The sequence below is a fragment of the Salvia splendens genome, chromosome 1 (genome assembly GCF_004379255.2).
Source record: "Salvia splendens isolate huo1 chromosome 1, SspV2, whole genome shotgun sequence".
NCBI lineage: Eukaryota > Viridiplantae > Streptophyta > Magnoliopsida > Lamiales > Lamiaceae > Salvia > Salvia splendens.
The window spans coordinates 22,434,158-22,449,757 of record NC_056032.1 but is presented as its reverse complement, the minus strand read 5'-3'; the positions used below and the strand labels follow the sequence as shown (position 1 = coordinate 22,449,757).

Genomic DNA, 15,600 nt, shown 5'->3' with positions numbered 1-15,600 from the left:
TTCGTAGGAAAGGGTCATCAGGTTGAACCCTACAGAGACAAAGCCGAAGCAGGCATGGTGGAAGAAGTTCCACTAGCCCTGCACAATCTCAGCCAGTGACCAGGTAGAAGGAGTGATAGGGTACTCCTGCGTAGTCCGCTTGATCAAGCAACAAATTCTAAAACTATTAAACCGATCAAGAGACGTCCTAGGGGAACCCGGTCAAATCCTTGTAGTTAGTGTAAATAGTTTTTCGAAGAGTTAGTTCTTTTTTATGTCTTAGTATATTAGAAGACGGAAGTAAAGGCAAGAAACTGATCAAGTGGAACTATTGAGTTTGCATCTCGATTTAACTCACCACTTGATCAGTGCAACGAAGGCTAACCAATGGCCACAGTGATTTAATTGATCAGGGACAGGTGATGATAGGACGTATACACTCATTGGGAAGGTGTCAGGCTGCGCCAACTGTCGCAATGAAGGAACATCCTAGGGAGAAGGAGAAAGTGTATCAGAGAAGCTAAGCCAGCTGGCACTCTGAAAAGGCGCGCCAGTACATGAACAGTCGCAGGAATCTCAACCTCCAGAGATCCCGACAGTAGCGAATTCAGTATAATAGGTAGATCTCAAAGCCGTATTTCACTTTCAACCAGAAGCGACTACAGTGCATTCCTTTTACTCTCTCCATACCACTCCAAGTTCCTAACCCTTGCCTAGAACAATTCTCTCTACCAGCACTCATCAGCATTACCCGCACGAATGTTAATCAAACAAATTCCAACTTCATCCTCGTCCTCAGATGCTGGTGCCGACGGAGGCGACCGGGAAACATCATCCCAAGCCCATAAAGAAAGCCCCATCCATCCTACCCCAACCGCCTACACCGTACTCAAGGCTAGATTTTGGGATTTTCGGGTCCAAGGAACCTGCTTCGTCCTCTAAAAAGATCCAACCTAGCTCTCCTATACCACCTTCATCCCCCATCCAGCCAATGCAAACCTGCGGGGACACCTCTGACAAAGAAGGTGGGGGGAAGATTACGGGCAGCCTTTTGCTATTCCGTCGCCAGGAAGCAATGGTACCTCCACTTTGATCCATGAGCCACATTTGACTAAGGGCGGCGAAATCAACGAGGCAGAAGTGAAGAATTCCACCCATTATTCTACTACGGGGAGACTGAGAAAAAGGAGGAGCCGCTACGCCGCCAGACGCGCCGTATGACAACAGACCGGCTCCCAAAGGAAGCTGAAACACTAAAAACCCGAGGAGAGGAGGTAACGGTGGTACAGAGGCCCCGCACAGTACGGCGGATGGTTGATGAAGAGGAGCCAGAGAGCTAAGAGGCCATTGAGGAGAAGGAGGCTGAGGAGGGCAGCCGTCGAAGGGAAGGGAAGTGTTTTTCCCTCTCCAAAGAAGGGGCGTCCCGCCAACGTGGGTGTCGTCATTACAGATGCCTCTGAACCTGCCTTCCCACTGCCAAGAGAGAAAGATGAGGGCAGCGCTTTGGAAGAACAGGAGTTATGCTGGACCCGAACATCTAGGAGGCAACAAGGAAGGCCGACAACATCTCTTTCCGCCACCTACTCCCCTCAACATGTTGTTTTGACCCCAGCTCTTCTCCAACAAATGTTGGAATTCGACGATCCCAAAGGGTGACCTCCCAGAAACACTTGAAGGCGGAGAAGATACTGCACCAGCCGTCCCTAGGGAAGGTTGAGATGAAAGAGAGGTCTGCAGCCTACATTGCTGGCATCGGATTCGAGTGGCTGCTAGAAGTCGATGAGACCCCTGTGCCGGAGAACCTGGCTAAGGAGTTTTTTACATCCTTCCGATTCACCGGAAGCTCAGATCTGAATGACAGAAGTGTCTCCTTTAGAGTTTTTGGCCAGGACCAGCTGATGAGCCTGAATGAATTCTCCATCCGGATGGGCCTTTACATGGAACGACAGGTGGCTGACGGGGCCGGGGTTGGGCGCGACATCGGTCTCCCTCAAAAGAAACCCGAATTCGACCAGCAGGCCATCTGGAAGGCCATATGCAACGAGAGTGCACATACCTTTATAGCCTCCGAGTCCAGAGGTCATCGCATTGCCGATCCTGCCCTCCGCCTTGCCCAGATATACCCAGCATGTAATCTCCTCGGACAATGCAATACGCTGTAAATCATTACCATGTCCGAACTCTACTTTATGTAGAGTATGAGGGAGCAGAGAAAGGTCCATCTGGGATTCTGGTTAGCCTACTCCATTAATCAAGTTGCTACCCGCGTTTCCCGCCATGTCAACGTCTACCACCTCCTCAGAGCTTATTTGAGGAGAAACTGGATTGTGGAGTGTGCCGGACGTCCTGTCCTTTGCCCCACTCTTGAGATATTTGACCTTGAATTCTTTGTTAGAACTCAGGTACTAGAGAAGAAGCAAGGAGGGGGCCTTCAATTTTATGCAGCTGGCCGGTTGGAGCAACAAGGGAGCCGATCCAGTAGGAAGACGAAGTTGGAGGAGACCGCAACAATCCCGGCTGAAGGAGAGGAGGAGGATACACATCAGGAACCCACTCCGAGGATGGAGCAAGATGAGGTTGCAAGTGCTGACAACGCATGGAAGCTCCGCATGGAGCAAACACTGATGCAGCTGGTGGAGAATTCAAATACTCAACTAGTCCTGCTGGCCAGGTTGTTGGGAACCACCCATGACCAAACCCCTGCAAGGAAACCACCACCTCCCTCTACAAGCTCTCCTCCGTCTCGGCGACCGTCATCCTCCAGGCATACCTCAGCATCTCCCAGTCAACCCCCCAGGAAACCCTAGTAAAGCCCCCCATCTCAGCTCATGTTAATTTCAAAACAATTTTAGTTTTAATTTGTTTTTTGGTATGTATAACTGTCATCCTATTCCGCATCACACTTAGACCTGTTTTGGGTCTAAGTGTGAGAAGTATGCATGTTTGTTTTTGCTCTATATGTTTTTTGTCTGTTTGTTGCCTATGTGTTATTCTGTTTTTGATAGCATGTTTTGATTGTTGGCACTATCTCACACTTAGCCCAGTATCTGGTCTAAGTGTGAGAAGTTTACCTTGTTCATTGTTGTGCCGTTGTCTGTGCCTAACTCTTTTTTCCACTGCATCCAGTCCCTCGAGGACGAGTTCATATGCAGTGGGGAGGAGGGACGGGTTAGTTATAGTAGAATCATACATGCTCAAAATCTTCAAAAATAAATCAAATTCCAGTTAGTAATAAATAGGCAATATGCATGAAATTGGATGAATTGAAGACTTGATTACTTTTTGGAAGAGATAGAAAAAGGATTCAGTATGCTAACATGTAAAAACTTGATTGCAACAACTTGATCAGTTTGAATGACGCAAGTATGATGGAAACGCTCAATTTTTAAACCAACTGTGAAAGCCTCTCTATATGTGAGTTATAATCCAAGAGTAGAACACTTTCTACTATTTTTACAAAAGAAAATTTTATGAGAGGCTGACTTTTATTATTGAGATGAAAATTGCACAAGTAGTAAGGACTAAAGGCACTAGGACTTAGCCTTTTGAGCTGTTTTTCTTCCTTCGTTCCGCAAACCCACCTCATTAATCAAGGCACCCCCTAGTTAACCACTTTGAGCCCATACACTCTTACCCATTCTTTGAAGCCTTAAAACCGAATTTTACTTTTTATATCACATGAGGAAAAAGGGTCAAAGAGATGAAGTTTTTCAAGGGAAACGAAAGGGGATAGCAATAGAATAGTCAAAATAAATGGTAGTTGGGTTGATCAAGATTAGACAATTAGGTTGATCAAGGTAAAAAAAAATGAAGAAACGGTTTGAGAAAAAGAAAGGGCAGGAAATAGTTGTAACCTGACCCAGAAAATCAAAAGTCAGAAAATAAGCCGAAAGTTATAAGGCTAAAGGTCGAAATTTGACTAAGAGAGAGCATCAAGAAGAGGAAGAAATAAATATCCTAAATCTGACCCAGCGAGTTTAGTCAAATCTTTGGCTTTTTGACTCGTGTGATTTTTCTTTTTACAATTAAAATTTTTTATTTTGAACTTAGAACCCCTAGGACCCTACCCGAATACGTTACTATCCTTGAGCCCCGTTACAACAAAAAACAAAGACCTTAAGGAACTATCTTGTGCAGTCCGATTCAAAGTATTAAATTTTTGGCAATACCGAGTGAACAGTCCTAACATCTCTGGTGAGAAATGAGTGACCGAGTGAATCCAACAGTGGTTTTTAAATTGAGCAATCTTAACAAGCTGACACCTTGATCAAGCAAAAGCGAAAGAGAAGGAGCACAAGTTACTGGCAAATGGATTGACCTCGACCTCGGGTATGATTGTTGGAAAATTATTCGGTCTAATGCATACATGTGAATACGTGTTTTTATTTTTTGAGTCTTGTTTTTCTTTTGGTTTTCTTTTACTTGTGAAATGAGAAAACCATGCCTGAAATTTGCCTTATCTTTTTCTTTTCTTTTTCTTTATACTTGAGGACCAGTATGATTTAAGTGTGAGCAGTTTGATAAGGCTCATTTCATGCATCGGTTTAAGGGTAAAATGTATGCTCCTTGATCGGTTTATCGCGCAAAACAAGTGTTAAATGTGCAGAAATGCCACTTGACCAAGGCAGCAAGGCCGAACTGATCAAGCAAGTACAAAAGGCGATAAAAGGCCAAGAATTGGGGGAGTTGATCAAGGGGGAGTTATCAAGCAGTTAGGCAGGGACCGCTGGCTTCTAGAAGAAGAACACGTGAGGAAATGAGCTGGATATGGCGCACCATTCTGTTATCAAGGACGACGTTCTAGAAGGGGACACGTGCTAGCTTATGAGACGCAAGGACGGAGCTGAGTCATGAATCTGTTACTCAAAAGCGTCGTCATTCTAGAAGAAAGGCACGTAGCAATCAATGAGTCGCTCATTCTTAGTATGAGTGAATATTCCCTGTCAAGATCGTTATCCAGCTGGAGGCCGAATCGAGCTTATAAATAGAGGGTGTGCCATCACAAGAAGGGATCGGATCTTTTACTTTCCGTCTGTTTAGCTTAGTTTAGTTCTCTATCTTAGTCCAGTTCTCTAGAATAGCTTAGCTTAGATAAAGTAATGCGTAGTTAGAAAGGGGAATTAAAGAAGCGCTGCAGAATACTTGTTATCTGTCGGCGTATTCCTAAATTACCCGCCGAGATTCTTCTCGGTTTACTTGCTTTCTTATTTTCTGAAGTATTAGCTTAGTTTCAATTTCACGCTGTACTGCTCTCAGTTTAGTTTAATCAAAGTTATTACGTTTTCATCCTCGCATTTACTGTTACGTTTTCACCTGCAATTCGCTTGACCCAGTAGTTAAAGTTTCTTTGATCAAGTTAGCTAGTTTAATTTTGCATAGAGTATAAATAGTAGTGAAAAACACCCAAGTTAAAGCGTGGCAGCAGCCAACCCCCTGCTCACTACTCACACACTCAACACACCAACTTATCTGTGGGATCGACCCCGCACTTGCCACTTTACTGTTAAAGTAGTGCAAAATTGAGAGTTTACAAATTATATTGGTAGGAAACGAGTAAGAGCGAGTTTGACTCGATCAAGTGGTAACAACATTTGCTAAATGATCCAATCGGTTCAGTTATTTTCAATATAACTTGGTCCGAATTCGCGCCCCTCTCAAGGCCTTCCAAAGCATCTTGAGATTCATTCAACAAGGGCTGAGCAAATCAATATCTCCAAGGATTCATGGTGTCAAACGATCCAAAGAAGCTTGGAATACATTGAAGGAAGGATTTCTCGGCAATGACAATGTAACTTCTATCAAACTATAATCTCTATGGAGAGAGTTTGTTTATTTATCAAAGAAAGATGGTGAAACCATGAAAATCTATCTTACACGAGTTGCTAAGATCGTGAATCAAATTAGAAATCCTGGAGAAGTAATTGAAGAAAAGAAAATTATTCAAAAAGTCCATCAGAGTCTTCCACCAAAATATGATTACATTGTTGCCGCTATCGAAGAGTCTAAGTGTTTATCAACTTATACTCTACATGATCTTACATGCTCTCTTCAAGTGCATGAGGAAAGAATTGGAAGGTCTTCAACTCTGCCTCTAGAGCAAGCATTTGGGTCGATGAATTTTTTGAACCTAAAACAACAACAAAGCAAAAATATTCAGAGGAGAAAGATTTCAAAATAATGGTGGATCATTCCAAGGAAGAGGAGGAGATCAATTGAGAAATTCTAGTCTTTATAGCAAAATTTGCAAAAAACTAATCATAACACAATGCGTTTTATTTCAAGTGAAAAAATTGCGAGAATTCAAATAATTCGCAAAGGGATTGCTACCATCAAAAGGAAGAAAGGAAGCAAAATGAAGCACAGTTTTCGAATGATGAAGGCGAACAACTGTTCTCTTGTATGATTTCTGAACATCAATGACAAGAGAAATTGTGCATGGATACCGATTGCAACAGTAGTCACATGAAAAAAAATATGATCTTTGATGAAACAACATCAAGGGACTGGGAAGACTAATAAGTTGAGCATCTATCTCAAGATGATTTTCATGAATCATCAAGTGTAGACGATGAAGCAGATTATGGCGTTCCTCAACCTCAAAGTCCAAATCCTACTCTACAAAGTCCCCATGTTGCAAATTTAAGTCCAAAATCTCCAATAAGAAAGACTCGTTCATTACGAGAAATATATGAGGTATTCAAATTTGCTCTTTATACTAGTAAGCCTGGAAATTTTAAAGTTGCAAATAGCAAAGAAATTTGGAGAAAAGCTATGGAGGAAGAAATTGCCATGATAGAGAAGAACAACACTTGGGAGTTGGTCGATAAACCAATGCATAAAGATGTCACTGGATTGAAATGGGTCTATCAAACAGAATATGAAGAAGATGGAAGTATTCAAAAACACAAAGCCAGACTTGTGGCGAAGGGTTACTCGCAACAACAAGGAATTGACTTCACGAAAACTTTTTCACCAGTTGTGAGAATGGAGACTATTCTTGTTGTACTTGCAATTGCAGCACAACTTGAGCTTCAAGTATTTCAACTTCTGTTGGGTTTATATGTGTGGCTGGATCAACCAATAAGGCCCAAACAAATAAATGGCTCATGGCCCAGTTGCAGAGGCCCAAATAAAGGCTGAAAGTTTGTTTTAGACTAGCCGTTGCGAGAGCTCCAATTCAGTTAGGGATTTGACTGGGTTCATTCCTTTATAGTGCAAGATTCCAGTCGAATCAGGGCAGAGAAGAAGGAGTGAATACACATTGTAATCATTAGCTAGCTAGTTGAGTTTTCACAATCGAGTTGTCTTCTCTGATTGAGTGGCGAGCTGGAAAGATTGAGTGTATTGTAATTGTTTCTACATTTGTGTTTGTAATAAAATCATCTCCAACTTCGTCCGTGGATGTAGATCCGGTTGTGGATCGAACCATGTATATCCCGCGTCGATATTTGCATTTGACATCTTCAAATTGGCGCTGTCTGTGGGAACGATTTGATCGGCGCAATGGCTATGGCGAAATTCGAATTGGAGAAATTTACGGGCAAGAATGACTTCGGCTTGTGGAGGTTGAAGATGAAGGCCGTGATGATGCAGCAAGGGCTTTGGGAGATCCTCAAGGAAGGAAAGGATGACGTCGTCAAAGACTCGGGTGAAAAGGATGATCCGAAGGCTCAAGAACTTCAACAAAAGGCTCATAGCACTCTGATCCTTAGCCTTGGTGATCGAGTTCTGAGGGAGGCTTCGAAGGAGGAGACCGCTGCAGCGATTTGGAGAAAACTTGAGTCCATATATATGACGAAGTCTCTTGCTAATCGTCTTCATCTAGAATAGAAACTCTTCACTTTCAAGATTTCGGAGGCGAAGAGTATCTTGGAGCAACTCGAATATTTTGGCAAGTGTGTGGATGACCTAGAGAACATCGATGAGCAGATCAAGGATGAAGATAAAGCGCTCATGCTATTAAATTCATTGCCAAGATAAAGCGCTCATGCTATTAAATTCATTGCCAAAGAGCTTCGAGCAATTCAGGGATGCTATACTCCTTGGAAGGGACTCCAAGATCACCTATGAGGAGGTGTATTCGGCTTTGAAGTTGAAAGATTTTCAGAACTCCTCAGTAAAGTCGCATGATCAGGCTGGGGAGGGTTTTAATGTGAAGGCTTACATCAAGAAGGCTGAAAAAGGGAAGAAACAAGTTTTAGACAAATGGAAGGGAAAGAGCCAGAAGGAATCAGATCAGAAGGAATCTATGACTTGCAATTATTGCAAGAAACCGGGACATATCAAGAAGAACTGCTTTGCTTGGAAAAAGAAGCAGTCTGAGAGCAGCTCTGACCAGAACACTGCTGATTGTGCGGCAGAGTTAGAACCGACTCAGATCATGAATGTTACCGAGAAGCCCATTGCTGACTCTTGGATCATGGACTTCGGATGCTCTTTCCACATATGTAGCCACAAGGGTTGGTTTGAAGACCTCACTAAGACACATGGGTCAGTCTTGCTAGGAAGCAACCATGTATGTGTTGTCAAGGGAATTGGGAATATTCGCTTCAAGGTTCATGATGGCTCTATTAAATTGCTAACTGAGGTCAGATATATACCTAGTATTAAGAGGAATCTGATATCTGTTGGTGTATTAGAAATGAAGGGGTTCTCCTGCATTTTTTCTAATGGATGCATGAAGGTTATGAATGGTGATTCCACTGTTATGTCAGCATCTAGAAAGAATAGATTGTATTACCTAGAAGCTGAGGTTATTGTGGGTGATTCATGTGTAGCTAAAGCTCAGAGTTTAGTCCTATGGCATAGGAGGCTGGGACATGTGGGTGATAAAGGACTCAGGGAACTGATCAAGAAAGGCATCTTCTCTTGTAATGAAGAGGAGAGTGTGAAGATGTGTGAGTCATGTTTGTTAGGAAAGGGAAAGAAGTTACCTTATGGCTCGGGAAAACATATTTCATAAAAGCCTTTGGACTAATGTCACAGTGATCTATGGGGTCCAAGTCCAGTGAATTCCATAGGCGGTGGAAGATATTTCTTAAGCATTGTTGATGACTATAACAGAAAGGTCTGGGTCTGGATTCTGAAAGAAAAATCAGAGACTTTTGATAGATTCAAGACTTGGTATAAGGCTGTAGAAGTTGATAAGGGCCATGGTTTGAAATGCCTAAGGACAGATAATGGGCTTGAGTTCCTATCAAAGGAGTTTGACAGCTTTTGTAAGCAATTTGGGGTGAGGAGACACAGAACTGCTCCGGGGAATCCTCAGCAAAATGGAACCGCAGAGAGGATGAATATAACACTACTGGAGAGAGTCAGATGTATGATGTTCACTTCTGGAGTTCCTAAGAGATTTTGGGCAGAGACTGTCTCCACTGCAGCAAAATTGGTGAATAAATGTCCAAGCTCGGCCATCAGTTTTGACACTCCAGACAACATGTGGTATGGTAGTCTGGAAGGCTATGAAAGGCTTAGAGTTTTTGGATGCAGAGCCTTTATCACATAAGGCAAGGGAAGCTAGAGCCTAGAGCCCTAAGATGCATATTTCTTGGCTATCAAGATGGTGCAAAAGCATATAGACTATGGTGCACAGAGGAAGGGAATCAGAAAGTCATCATCAGTCGGGATGTCATTTTTGATAAGTCCATTATGCCATACAAGCCTATTAAGAATGTGGAGACAACTCCACAACCTGCTGGAATCAGTTTTGATCAGCTTGAACAAGAAGATAAAGGCTCAGATACTGCTGACTTCAGAGAGCAATTGATATCCCCAGATGAAGAAAATGAGCAGCCTACTGAATTGCATCCAGACCCCTCTGATCAAGAGACACAGAGCCAACAATATGCTCTGGCAAAAGACAGAACCAGAAGGGAGATAAGGCCACCAGCCAGATCCAGATTTTGTATACTATGCACTATGTGTTGCAGAGGAGTTGGAAATTTCTAACCAAACACTTACAAGGAAGCCATTGGCAGTAATGATAGAGAGAAATGGATAAAGGCCATGAAGGATGAGATAGACTCTCTCATCAAGAACAAAACCTGGATCCTTGTTCTCAGATCCCAGATCCAACAAAGACCTATCTCCTATAAGTGGATTTACAAGAAAAAGGTGGAGGCATCTGAAAATGACAGTATCATATTTAAAGCTCGTTTGGTTGCAAGGGGTTTAACACAGGAGAAGGGCATAGACTACACTGAGGTCTTCTCTCCTGTTGTGAAACACAACTCTATAAGAATTCTTTTGGCTATAGTGGCTCGGAGAGATTGGGAACTACAACAACTAGATGTAAAAACAGCTTTTTTGCATGGTGAGTTGGAAGAAACTATCTACATGGAGCAGCCACAGGGGTTTATAAGACCAGGGGATGAAGATAAGGTGTGTTGCTTGAAGAGGAGTCTATATGGACTCAAGCAAAGCAGTAGACAATGGTACTTGACTTTTGACAAACAAATGGAGAAGATGGGTTTCACAAAGTCTGCTTTTGATAACTGTGTTTACATGAGATACAAAGGAGGCAAGGTTGTTGCATACTTGTTACTTTATGTAGATGACATGCTTGTAGCAGGGCCTAGTAAGGCAGATGTCACACAGGTGAAGGAGGATCTGGAAAAGGCTTTTGAGATGAAGGACTTAGGGAAGGCAAAGAGGATTCTTGGTATGGACATTATCAGAAATAGAGCTGCTAAGAAGCTGTGGCTAATGCAGCATAGCTATATTAAGAAGATGCTAGCTAAGTTCCAAATGATCGACTCCAGAAAGGTGTCAACTCCAACCAGTCCACACTTCAAGTTATCAGCTAGTCAGAGACCAGTAGCTACTGACCAAGAAAGAAAGCTAATGACTAAAATCCCTATATGCAAGCATTGTTGGAAGCATTATGTATATGATGCTATGTACTCGGCCTGATCTCGCACATGCCATAAGTTTAACCAACAGATACATGGCAGACCCGGGTGGCACACATTGGCAGGCCTTGAAATGGATCATGAAGTACCTAGTGGGTACACAAGATTTTGGATTATTGTTCTGCACGATGGAAGATGAAGATGAGCTCGTGGGATATTGTGATGCAGACTATGTTGCAAATGTTGACAGCAGGAAGTCTCAATCGGCTTATATCTTCAAACTCTTTGGTACTGCAGTGAGTTGGAGATCCAACCTTCAACCCGTGGTTGCACTCTCCACAACAGAGGCCGAGTATATTTCATTGGCAGAGGCAGTCAAGGAGGCAAAGTGGCTAAAGGGAATCTTGGGTGATTTTGGTGTGATGCAAGCTTCTGTCACGGTTCTATGTGATAACAATAGTACCATTAGTTTGGCAAAAAGCTTCAAACTTTTCATGAAAGAAGTAAACACATCGACATCAAACTTAATTTTGTGAGGGATGAGATAAGTAGAGGTGAAGTGGCGATCAAGAAGGTTCACACCTCTGAGAATGCAGCTGACATGATGACTAAACCCCTATCGAGTGCTAAGTTCGAGCATTGTTTGGACTTGGTTAACTTGACGACTAGGAGATGAGGGAACATTGGCGACGGTGGAGATGGTTTAATGGTGGATACAGCCAAGGTGGAGTTTGTTGGGTTTATATGTGTGGCTGGATCAATCAATAAGGCCCAAACAAATAAATGGCTCGTGGCCTAGTTGTGGAGGCCCAAATAAAGGCTGAAAGTTTGTTTTAGACTAGCCGTTGCAACAGCTACAATTCAGTTAGGGATTTGACTGGGTTCATTCCTTTATAGTGCAAGATTCCAGTCGAATCAAGGGCAAAGAAGAAGGAGTGAATACACATTGTAATCGTTAGCTAGCTAGTTGAGTTTTCACAATCGAGTTATCTTCTCCGATTGAGTAGCGAGCTGGAAAGATTGAGTGTATTGTAATTGTTTCTACATTTGTGTTCGTAATAAAATCGTCTCAAACTTCGTCCGTGGATGTAGATCCGGTTGTGGATCGAACCATGTAAATCCCGCGTCGATCTTTGCATTTGACATCTTCAACTTCTTTCATATATTTGATGTTCATCTTCTTTGTTCCTAGTAGTATTGATGGATATTTTCTCAAAGATGGTTTTCATCGAAGGCCCAATAAGCCTTCTTTATATGTGAAAAAAGAGAATAATGATATCATGATTTTTTGCATCTATGTAAATCTTCTATTATCTGTATGTTAGTACCCATATAGATAAGATTATATACATAGATGCAAACAATCATGATATCATGATTCTCTTTTTTCACTTATAAAGAAGGCTCGTTGGGACTTCGATGAAAACCATCTTTGAGAAAATATCCATCAATAATGCTATTCCAGGCTCTTGGAGCTTGTTTAAGGCCATATAAAGCTTTCTTCAATTCGTACACCTTGGCTTCTTTTCATTCAACACAAAAACCTTGAGGTTGTTCAACAAACACCTCTTCCTCAAGCTCTCCGTTTAGAAAAGCCGACTTGACATTGAGTTAAAATAATTGAAGCTCAAGTTGTGCTGCAATTGCAAGTACAACACGAATAGTCTCCATTCTCACAACTTGTGCAAAAGTTTCTGTGAAGTCAATTACCGTGAAGAAAAAAATATGGAGGAATTCGAAATGACAAATTTGAGAATCGTGAAGTATTTTCTTGGAATCCAAGTGAAGCAATCTGGAGGAGAAATACTCATATCACAAGAAAAGTACATTGAAGATCTCTTGAAGAAATTTCACATGGAGAACTGTAATATAGTTTTCTCGCCGATGGCAACAAGTGATAAATTATAGAAAGATGATGGGTCTGAAAAAATTGAAGTGTAACTCTTTAGAAGCCTTATTGGTTCACTTATGTACCTCACCAACATGAGGCCGGATATTGTCCATGCTGTGAGTATGCTATCAAGATTATTAAATGAACCAACTAAACTTCATTTTGCAGCAGTGAAGTGAGAGATGTGAGCCGAATCGGATCGTGTGTGTTTCGTGTGCTTACAGGGAACACTAATACAAGTTCTCGGTCAAGACACCGCACTTCTTAAATCCACTGGATCACTAGGTCCAGGAACCCAAGGAACACATAGTGTTGTTGTCGTTGGACACGCTCGACTCTCCTTCAAAAATTAATCCCTCAACCCAAATTACTATTAAATTAGTATAGGGAAGTGGGGTCGATCCCACGAAGATGGATTCGTGAGTAGTGTTTAGAGACTCTGGAAACAAGCGGCTGCTGCCACGCAAAGGGTTGAGGTTTATAACAACTACCACTAGACCTAGGCACGGAATTTAAATGCTAGACCTAAGAAACAGAATACTTGTAAAATCAGACATCAACACCGAAAGAAACAATAGCTCGCTAGACCGTGTAAATGATTAACTAAATATGACTAGGCAGGAAGAATTAAAAAGTGGGGACCAGGACATTCAAATAGGGTAAGTACGGTAAAAGCTGCAACTAACAAACTCATGCAATTTCCTATCCAACTCAGAAACGTAAATGAAGAAAACAGAGCATACTCCTAGATTCGAACAGAATATAGAAATCGGGACGCCGGAAACTCGCTACAAATCGGAAGTACATCAGATCTACATAAACTGAACGAAATGAAACGAAAACACGTAAGCTAGGCATAAAATTAAACCAACACGACTCAGATTCACGTCGAATGCCTAATCCACTCCGGATCCAAGACATCCGAACTCAACACCCAGCACAATCAACTCCATAGCTCCGATTCTCACAGATCTACTCAAATCAACTCCAGATCCCAACAATCACAGACAACCCTACAACATCAACAAGTTAAGAACCCGATTCATCCACAAACAGACTCCATTCTCCCAGATCCAACCACAAACCTGCGATAATCTAGAAAACAACCAACTCCAACAATCCAACCCAGAATTCAACTAATCATAATCGACACACAAAGATCAACACAGTCGGCATAAACTAAAACAAAACTTGCATAAACACAGAGAATATCCAGAAATCAAAGAGGTCCGAGCCTCGAACAGCGAAGCTCGGCGAATTCAGCAGAAACGTAAACAAAAAATAAATTATTTCTTCACCCTCAAGTAGGACGGTGTTACCACCAGATCAAAAAGTGTGTAAGCTAAAAGTGAACCCCAAGTATGCCCTGAATTTCCCACGAAAGAACCCAAGTGTGTGAAGAAAAGTGAACTAAGCTACAAGCTGTTGGCGAGGTCTCCAACCGAGAGATCCCTCCAGCGTGCATGTTTCTCTCTTTTATAGACGCGGACATAACCTTCTAGAGTCTTCGTAGAAATCTCTATTCTACCCTTCAACTCCGAGGCTTCCTCCGTCGAGCAATTTTCCGCATAATGTCCACTCTTTCGCCTTCTTCCTAGGTCCACGCAACTGTCTCCCTTCTTTGCTGGACCTGGCGAAAATCTTCACACACCTGGCTTAAAACGCGTGTTAGACCCAGAAATATCACGAATTAAAGCCCTAGACCTATGCATGAAATTAGCCTTATCAAACTGCTCACACTTAAACCATGCTTGTCCTCAAGTATGAAAGACAAGAAAATGAAATAAGGCGAATTTCAATGCACGGTTCCCAAGAACGATCCTACAAACAAGATTTAACAAAAACAAAAACCTAGACCTAGAAAACTAACAGACTCAGAAAAGAAAATAACACACAAAGAACACAAAACACAACACATAATCATGCACTAGCTTCAACGTTTAGGCGACTGTCCCCACAAGCTTAAGTCTTCTGCGATCGTCTACAGTCTCCAAATCCTCCTTCTTCCTTCGTCAACCCCAACGGTTCGTCAGTTTGTCAAGAAACCTATGGATTCCCTAGCGGTTAGGTTCGCTCGATCACTCATTCCTCACCAGGGATGTTAGGACCAAAAACGCTCCAAGGTTAAAGTTACACCACTGATGCGTTGGGTTATGAGAGTTTCCCCTTTTTATTATCTCCCCTCTTTTCTGGGTAAGGCAAATATTTCCTAGGTCAGGTAATTTTTACTTCCTGCCCTTAGATAATTAAGCTCCTTTTTCTCTTCTTTTATTTTCCCCCTGGACTTCGTCCAGCTTATACCTCCCTTTTTTTTCTCCTGAACTTCGTCCAGCTTATACCTACTTTTACTGGACTTCGTCCAGCTTATACCTCATTTTTTTCCTGGATTTCGTCCAGCTTATACCACCTTTTCCTGGACTTCGTCCAGCTTATTCCTCCTTAACCCATTTTTTCTCCTTTATACGCTACTCCCTAAGCATCAAGTGGCTGCCCATTTTTTACAAGTTAGCTCAAAGTGTTTAGGCTTATAACTCACTTTATAGTAAGGCTGCACAGCTAGGTTATCTAAGGTATCCTCTATCGTCCTCACTTCATCCAAACCGCTTTTAGTTTATTAAGGAAGAGGGCATCAAAGTTGACGTGTATCCTATCTTCAATCGCTCTCACTAAGGGAATATTTCTGCCTTATTGTATCCACTAGCTCATGCAATACGTAACACACAGACAAGACCTTAAAAAAACTATAAGACTTACAGTCACAGACTGCACCTATTCCCTCCCCCTCCCACTTCACTCAAGCTTGTCCCCAAGCAATCCTAGTGAAGGGGGGTAAATAGGGAAGTACGAACATGCAAAACAGAAAACCAAACAAATAAAAAA

General features: G+C 42.2%; 1 protein-coding gene across 1 annotated transcript; it reads left to right on the top strand.

Annotated features, from left to right (window-relative positions):
• Positions 1-10,924: 10,924 nt before the first annotated feature.
• LOC121750336 (secreted RxLR effector protein 161-like) lies at positions 10,925-11,505 on the top strand. The gene is made up of 2 exons (XM_042144893.1): positions 10,925-11,269; positions 11,311-11,505. Exons 1-2 carry the CDS (start codon positions 10,925-10,927, stop codon positions 11,503-11,505), a joined length of 540 nt encoding a protein of 179 aa, XP_042000827.1.
• Positions 11,506-15,600: the final 4,095 nt, after the last annotated feature.

Bases quoted from the DNA above. Each gene is read 5' to 3' on its own strand.
- LOC121750336 (XM_042144893.1), top strand. From the start codon at position 10,925: ATGGCAGACCCGGGTGGCACACATTGGCAGGCCTTGAAATGGATCATG. The intron at 11,270-11,310 runs GTTCTATGTGAT...TTTGGCAAAAAG, and splicing joins TGATGCAAGCTTCTGTCACG to CTTCAAACTTTTCATGAAAG.